This window comes from Erinaceus europaeus, chromosome 2 (genome assembly GCF_950295315.1).
Source record: "Erinaceus europaeus chromosome 2, mEriEur2.1, whole genome shotgun sequence".
Lineage (NCBI taxonomy): Eukaryota > Metazoa > Chordata > Mammalia > Eulipotyphla > Erinaceidae > Erinaceus > Erinaceus europaeus.
The window spans coordinates 81,241,734-81,250,654 of NC_080163.1; the positions used below are offsets into that span (position 1 = coordinate 81,241,734).

General features: G+C 34.9%; 1 protein-coding gene across 3 annotated transcripts in view; it reads right to left on the reverse strand.

Annotated features, from left to right (window-relative positions):
- Positions 1 to 8,407, reverse strand: part of MSR1 (macrophage scavenger receptor 1) — a 73,592-nt gene extending 65,185 nt beyond the window's left edge. Inside the window, exons 1-3 of one of the 3 annotated variants that reach the window (XM_016185231.2) lie at positions 8,348 to 8,403; positions 3,348 to 3,451; positions 687 to 800 (exon numbers count right to left, since the gene is read on the reverse strand). In XM_016185231.2, coding sequence (XP_016040717.1) covers positions 687 to 800; positions 3,348 to 3,447 — 214 coding nt within the window. In that variant the 5' untranslated portion in view covers positions 3,448 to 3,451; positions 8,348 to 8,403. Of the gene's footprint in view, positions 1 to 686; positions 801 to 3,347; positions 3,452 to 8,347 lie in introns of all 3 variants that reach the window. The other 2 variants (XM_016185232.2, XM_060183355.1) reach the window with 2 other exon arrangements.
- Positions 8,408 to 8,921: the final 514 nt, after the last annotated feature.

The following is an 8,921-nucleotide window of genomic DNA, read 5'->3' on the forward strand; positions in this document are numbered from 1 at the left end:
ATATGAGAGGGGGAAAATTAATTGTATGTCTCGAAGTTTTTCAAAACACTAACTGAATTTTTTTAATATATAGGCTGTGTAATTGATATGCAGACTCTCTCAAAAGCCTAGACCAAGTAGTTCAGAAGCAACCAATAGCACAGCTATATCCAAGATACTGGGTACTGTACAGCAAACCATAACAAAAGGAGTCCATGCTCTCAGAGGGATAGATAATGGGAAAGCTACCAGGGGAGGGGGTGGGATATGGAGATTGGGTGGTGGGAATTGTGTGGAGTTGTACCCCTTTTACCCTATGGTTTTGTTAATTAATCCTTTCTTAAATAAAAAAGAAAAAAAAAAGAAAATTATGTTTATCTTTCACATTGGCAATTAAGATTTTAGTGTGAAATTTGTTGCCTATCATTAGACACACCTAGGAATTCAAGGATTATATATTTGAAATAGTTTAATACTTTTCCTCTTACATTCATTATCATTATTCTTGTATGTATCTTCCATTGTCGTTTTTTTTTTTACTTAGTGACTGTAGAATCTATTTTTACATTTAATAAATTGAGGAATACAGATTATTGATACAGTTTTCCATATGAAACTTTTTGAAAAAGGATATCAAATTCTTTTTGCTTCATAATAAGTAATTCATAAAATGAGTTGCTGAGTTTAAGAAATGTAAAATACAGTACCTGCCACTATTCCAATGATAGGTATGAGAATCACAAACACAAAGAGGTAAAGAGCAATCAGTGCAGTTTTGAATGACTTCAACTTCTCTTGAAGGGCAGGGACATTTTTAGAACCTAAAACAAACCCAGAAGTCCAACAAAGGGTTAGAAAAAAAATTTTTTTTCTTAGCTAAATATTTGTAATCTTCATTCATCCTTCTGTTATCAAATATATTGGAATGGAAATTATATTTAATAATATAGTTAATATATTGCTATTAACAAGCCTATCTACAGTGGAAAAAATAGAACTTATTTATTCAGTAGGAAGTAAAAGGAGCATTCAGAAAAAATACATATATGTATTACATATATATATATATATATATATACAGATAACTATGTCACAATCTCATAACAGTTATACTTTTATCATTTCAGGGCACCAGTTGTAAAATTTTAATACTGTAATAGTACATGCAAACTTATTTTACTCCCCTGTTTCCCCGGGTAATATATTCTAGGTGTAAATAAAATCTCTCAGGTATAATTATGCTTTTTTTCATATGTTAAATTAAATAAGAAATTGTTATTTCAATGAAAATAACAATAATACAAAATATTTTTTAAAATTCATCTCACAATTTGGTATTTAGATATATTTTATAACTTAAGTATAATGGAAAATGAAAATAACATTTCATTCATATCTTGGCTAAACTCGAGTGGGTCAACAAAGTTTACTTTCTGGATATTTCATAATATATTACAATTTTGGTATTAAACAAGATGGGATAATCTGTGTGGGATTGACAGCATAGTAGTTACATAAATGAATTTCATGACTAAGGCTCTGTGACCTCAGATTCAAACCCTGGCACCACCATTAATCAAAGCTGAGCAGTGCTTTTGGTACAGCTGAAAAGATGGTACAAATTAGTAAGTTGAGATATTCCATCTATGTGCCTAACTGAGTCTGAAGGCCAAGTTCTCTTGCTTATCTTCATTTTATAATGATTAGGTATAATCAAATTAAGATGAAGTCACTGAATTAAGGTGTACCATAAACCAGTGGTTAAAAGTCCTTATAAGATAAAGAAAAAGGCTGGCTAGCCACTGGGCTGTAGCACTGTGGGTTAAGCACAGGTGGTTCGGAGTGCAAGGACCAGCTTAAGGATCCCGGTTCTAGACCCTGGCTCCCCACCTGCAGGGAAGTCGCTTCACAGGTGGTGAAGCAGGTCTGCAGGTGTCTATCTTTCTCTCCCCTTCTCTGTCTTCCCTTCCTCTCTCCATTACTCTCTGTCCTATCCAACAACAACGACATCAATAACAACAACAATAAAACAACAAGGGCAACAAAAGGGAATAAATAAAATAAAAAATAAGTTTAAAAAAATTTAAAAAAAAAGAAAAAAGAAAGAAAAAGGCTGGCAAGATAGTTCATTTTGTCTGCCTGCTTTGCGCCAAGGCTTCACTGACCAAAATGATAGGGGATGAAGCTTTGATGCTGTGATGTCTTTCCTCCCTCTCTCTGTTTCTTTCTATCTGAAAAGGTCATCCTTCTAAGAGGTAAAGTTCTGTCAATAACAAAAAAAAAAAAAAGTGCAAATAAAGACCAAAGAAAAATCTATACTGTGAAAACAAAGACAGTGATTATAATGATGTAGCCACATTAAAGAACACTAAGAATTGCTAGAAGCTGCTTAAAGCTAGGAAAATGCAAGAAAGGATTATTCCCAAGGAACTTCAAAGGAAGCATAGTCTTGATTTTAGCCTTCTGATCTTCAGAACTATAAGATAATTAATATCTGTTCTTTTAAGTCATCTAGCTTGTGGCAATTTGCTAGTCATCCTAATAAGTTGATCTGAGTACTTACCCCAATGATTTTCTCAGTCTCCCCAGCTCCTCCCTTTCTTCTCTCTCCCCCTCTCTCTTGTCACTGTTACTGATATCACTCAGTACCTGAAATTCCACTGTTCTCAGTGGCAATATTTTCTCCTTTTCTTTGATGGAAGAGGGCGATGGGGGAGAAAGAAAGATATGGAGGGAGGAAAAAGAGGGACATAGAAAGAAAGTGAGGTAACTGCTGCATTGCTTCACTGTTTGTGAAGCTTCCCCCCCTGCAAGTGGGGACTGAAGGCTTGAATATTGGTCTTTGGACATGTCGATGTGTGTGTTCTACCAGATTCATCACTGCTCAGCCCCTGCATCTATGATTTTTAAACATTAGTTCATAAAATTAGGGTCACATTCATGTCTAGGATGATGTCCAGAGAATAGGAAATCAGATGACTTAATGTAAACTATGTGAATCTATTCATTTTATCTTATTGTTATTAGCTTTTAAAGAACCTCTTTCAGCCACAACTTTATCTTATCAGAGCATCAGTCAGCTCTGGTTTATGGTAGTGCAGGAGACTGAACCTAATGCCTCAGAGCCTCAGGCATGAGAGTCTATTTGCATAACCATTATGCTATCTATCCCTACCTGAATCTATCACAACTGGTTTTACTTCAACTTTAGTTTATTTGCTAAATTCTGTCTGAGAAAAAGGGGAAGAGTTATTTATCAAAATAAGTATTATTTTAAGATGCATACACATTTAAATAAATCTCTATACTATAATTTCATCTAGTAGGTAATAAGGATAACCTCCATGAATATTCCACCTTTTACTTACTCAGAGGAAGAAGTGTTGTCATTGACTGAGCATCAAATTTCACAGATTCTGAACAGATATCAGCATCCTCCTGATTGAAAAAGTTCTTGCAATCTTCCATACTGCTAGAAAATACATGGACATATATTTATGGCTCATAAAAGTACAAAGATATTTGTCATGAAGCTGCAAGTTAAAATGTATAATTAAATTTGTTATAGCAAAGAGGTGAATGTAATTTATGCATTAACTTTATATACCTTCCATTTATAGATATATGTTTCACATTCACTTACATTCTAATTGTATCACTAAAAGTCATACATAGAACCCAATCAAGAATATTTCTACACAGAAATGTGTAGTTGTTTTTATATGATATTTGCTTTTATGAGTGAAATGCAGCCTTTCTTCCTTAGAAAAACAAATGTATTTTCCTAATTGACAGAAAAAAAAAGTTTAGTTAAAGATTAAAAACAAAATTTTTTTGTTGTTGTTGTTCCAGGTTCTGGATGGAGCAAATAATTATGAAAAATTTCATCTCAGGTGGTTCACTTTCTAACAAAGTCCCAAAACCTAGATATACACCAGTTTCTGTGAGAGAGAGCATATGTTCACACATATCCGTAAACTACTGCAAAATATAAACCTGAAAGCAGAAGTACACTAGAGTTTGCAGTGAGTACCTCCCTAACACTTCCTCTCCACTATTCCAAGCTTTGGATCCATGATTGCTCAACAATTTGTTCGGCTTCGTATGTTAACTCTCTTTGCAGTCACCAGGTTCCAGATGCCATCAGGATGCTGGCCAGGTTTCCCTGGATTGAAGACCCCACCAATGTGTCCTGGAGCTCAGCTTCCCCAGAGACACACCCTACTAGGGAAAGAGAGAGGCAGACTGGGAGTATGGACTGACCAGTCAACACCCATGTTCAGAGGGGAAGCAGTTACAGAAGCCAGACCTTCTACCTTCTGCAACCCACAATGACCCTGGGTCCATGCTCCCAGAGGGATAGAGAATGGGAAAGCTATCAGGGGAGGGGTGGGATTTGGAGATTGGGTGGTGGGAATTGTGTGGAGTTGTATCCCTCCTACCCTATGGTTTTGTTAATTAATCCTTTCTTAAATTAAAAAAAAAATTGGAAGCAAAGAGTTACTGTGACTTTTTTTTTTTTTTCAGAGCACTGCTCAGCTCAGGTTTATGGTGGTGGTGTGGGGATTGAACCTGGGACTTTAGAGCTTCAGCCATGGGAGTCTCTTTACATAACCATTATGCTATTTTTTCCCACCCCCTGTGATATTATATCAGAGCTTCATAAATCAGTTTTTGTTTTTCTTAGACAACTATTATTAGAGTATAAGTTTTCCTTTTCCACTTGTATTTAGCTTTAGGAATTATTATATATTGAGGCTCAATAAATATATTCTGAACAGGCTAATCAGTAGTGTGGAAATTAATTAAAGCAGTGATCAAACATCTCCAAAAATAAAGGCCCAGGAGCAGATGGCTTTACTAATGAGCAGTAAACAAGGACAGAAAACAGAATAAAACTTGGACTGGGTGTAGTGTATTGTACAGAAGCAATGAACTCATGGGGGGGATGAGGAAAAAGGAGGGGGTTACAGGGAGTCTTGGGGTCCTAGTTGGGGTGAGAGTGTTTTGCAAGTCTATATCACAGGGAGATTAGAAATGGTATCCATGTGTCAACAAATGTACTATAAATAGACTGATTCTGGGATAAGAAAAGACTTTCAAAGAAGCAACACTCATCCTCTTCAACACTCATCCTCTTATGTTCTTAAAAAGTCATAATCTGGGAGTCAGGCTGTAACACAGTGGGTTAAGCACAAAGTGCACAAAGCGCAAGGACCGGCTTAAGGATCCCGGTTCGAGACCCAGGCTCCCCACCTGCAGGGGAGTCGCTTCAAAAGTGGTGAAGTAGGTCTGCAGGTGTCTTTCTCTCCCCCTCTCTGTCTTCCCCTCCTCTCTCCATTTCTCTCTGTCCTGTCCAACAACGACGACATTAATAACTACAACAACAAGGGCAACACAAGGAAAAATAAATAAATATTAATTAAAAAAAAAATCATAATCTATGTATCTTTATAATGCATCCGAATTATACAAAAGATGGTTAAAAACAGATTGTTGGGATAGACCTTCAGAATTTTCTGATATGTTGGGTAGGAGTCAAGAACTTACAGCTGCAATAAATTCACAAGTGCCGCTAGCTACTAGTCTAAACTTTCTTTTTCCCTTTCTATTTCTCTTTCTTTCTTCCTTTTTTTTTTTCTTTTTTGTGAACTCATAAAGACTTCCCATCTGAGTGACTCCATAGCTCTCAATTATTTTTCTTTTCTTTTTTCCCCCTAGATCAAGGAAGAGAGAAAGAAACTGACTGAAAGATAGACAACATAGCACTGTTTCACATTTCATGAATTTTTCTGTTTATATGTTTCTCCAGTATGATGCCTAGGTACACAAACATAGGTAAAGTGTGCTCTCTGAAGAGTGAGCCATCTCCTGGTCCCAAAGGATTACATTTTAAGAATGTTTTCCATATGGGGAAAATACATAACTTTGTCGAAAGCAGTTTTAGTTCATTTGACCAAGATATATAGTCTTTACTCAGTATCTTCTGATCATTTCTTATTTTCATTAATGCTAAGTTATAGATTTACTACAATTAAAATTGTGAATGACCTAACAATACCAGCTCACCAAACACATATCCTGTCATGGAAGTGAAGGATAATCATTCATGTATATGTAAATATTCATCCTGTTTTTGATCCATTTATTGATGGTCATTTGTCAAGCAGATTTTCTTTGGGTGTCAACCAGGTGGTGATTTAAAAAATTGCTTTTTATACTCTTAATAATTCTTTTATTAATGAATGAAAGGAAGAGGAACAGAGAACAAACTTAAGACTACAGACTCAAGAGTCCAATGTTTTTATCAATCACTGTTCTACCTTTTGGGCTGCCTATTCTTGTAATAATTCTTTCTGTTGATGATATAGTCATGTTTTACACACACACACACACACACACACACACACACACACACACAACAAAAAGTAGAATTCTGTGAGTGGCAAAACAGAGCTTGCAAACTCTTTCTTTTTTTTTAAATTCTTTTTAAATTTATTTATATTCCCTTTTGTTGCCCTTGTTTATCGTTGTTGTTGTTATTGCTGTCGTTGTTGGGATAGGACAGAGAGAAATGGAAAGAGGAGGGGAAGACAGAGAGGGGGAGAGAAAGGGAGACACCTGCAGACCTGCTTCACTGCCTGTGAAGCGACTCCCCTGAAGGTGGGAAGCCAGTGGCTCAAACAGGTCCCTGCGCCCTGCTCCACCTGCACTTAACCCCTGCGCTAATCCCGACTCCCCTAAACTTTCTTTCTATATCATATTATCATTATTTTAAAACACAAATGAGGGGCCAGGTAGTGGTACACTCTTTTAAGTGCATATATCACTATACACAAGGGCCATGGTTTGAGCCCCAGATCCCCACCTGCAAGGGGGAACACTTCATGAGCAATGAAGCAGGTCTACAGGTGTCTCTTTTTCTCTGTCTCCTCACCCTCTCAATTTCTTTCTGTCTTGTCAAATAAAATCAGAAAAAAAAAAGGAAAAAAGATATCCATTGGGGATGGTGGATATATAGTGCAGGCACCTAGCCCCAGTGATGACCCTAGTATACATACATACATACATACATACATACATACATACATACATACATACATATAAAACCACATTGTGATATTGTCTGATTCTTACCAAACTATTTCAGGGAAATATGTAAGATAAAACGATAATATTCGGAGTCGGTCAGTTGTGCAACAGGTTAAGTACACGTGGTTCAAAGCACAAGGACCAGCATATGCATACCAGTTTGAGCCCCTGGCTCCCCACCTTCAGGAGAGTTGCTTCCCAGGCAGTGAAGCAGGTCTGCAGGTGTCTTTCTCTCCCTCTCTCTGTCTTCCCCTCCTCTCTCCATTTCTCTCTGTCCTATCCAACGACAATAATTACAACAATAAAACAAGGGCAACAAAAGAGAATAAAATAAATGAATATTTATCTCTACTTATCTTTAATAATATAACAAAATGCAAAAAATAAAGGGTTTATCTTCAAACAATTTAAAACTGAAATTCTAACTAATTGAATTTAAATTCAACTAAATCTAAAGTGAAATTTCTTCAGTATGGTTTTCCTGTTGTAGCTTCTTTCAACTTTTCACCCAGCTTACAAAAAGCTGATATTGCAGAGATGTGTTTCACTTCTCATGAGAACTTGTTTTTAATAGACTATACAAAACCAAGTATTTCACAGTTCTTTGTCAGTACATTGACATTTGGTCACGTTTGTACCTATGTGATGTTACTTCTATTTTAACTTTGGCAATGACATTAGAAAGTACATTTAAATAATATGAATTCTTCACTGTATGCTAACAAAACTTCACATGTATGTATGTTCTCTGAAATCAAAATTAGTGACTGAGTATGGAGCACTCTAGGAAAAACTCATTCCTTGTAAGTGTGAGACATCAACACCACATATAATGGATCAGCACTCTTGTATCTGTTTTCATGAAATAAACAAATCTATAAAAATGTAATATAAAAATTAAATAAATGATATCAAAATATGTTTGACATATTTTGAATAATACAAATACTTTAAGTCAGCATAATAACATGCAAAACTTTTTCAAGTTGAAATTAGTATATCATATATACATATGTATATATATATATATATATATATATACTCACACATACATATTTAACTAATGAAAAAACTTTATAGAAATTTGCACTACGTATTATTATTATTAAGGCAACCAAAACAAATTGTTAGTAGATAAAATATTATATCAGAAATCACTGTTTTATATAACTATATACATCACATCTGTACAGGCATGCAGACAGATAAGCACACACAGAGTAAACACATATTAATAAAAATAATGTAGAAACATTTTAAAATAAGATTTTTGTACCTTTAGTCCTAAAGAAGACTGCCCTGATTTTTCCACTTCCTTCTCTTTATAATTGGAAGCTGAAATCCTTATCACATACTATATCAGGATCTGGTCCATTAAGAAAGGAAATGATGTATTAGTATGTTGAAAATATTACTTAATAGTGCATGTGAATTGTACTTTCATCAATGTACACGTTTGCAAAATCTAAATTTGTTGGATAACTCATTCCCCTTTACAATGAGGACATTACAAAGAAAAAGAGAAGTAAAATAAGCAAAGAGGTCATTGTAACAGAGTACATATATATGGCAGGCTAACCTTTCTCTTTATATAAAATACCTTCTCTAACATTCACTAATCTTCATAATCTCTTTAAATTACTTAAGCTTATATACTTTAGTATATTTACTCTATACAATGCATATGCTATATATCTGAATGGTTTAGAATTTATACAGAAAAAAAAGAATTTAAACAGTATATATTACAGTCCTGGTCCACATTATAGTAAAGACTTCATGTCTAAGTAACATTTTTTTTTAATTATCCCAATATATTCAGTCACTAGATTCAAATGTAAAAAGCACAG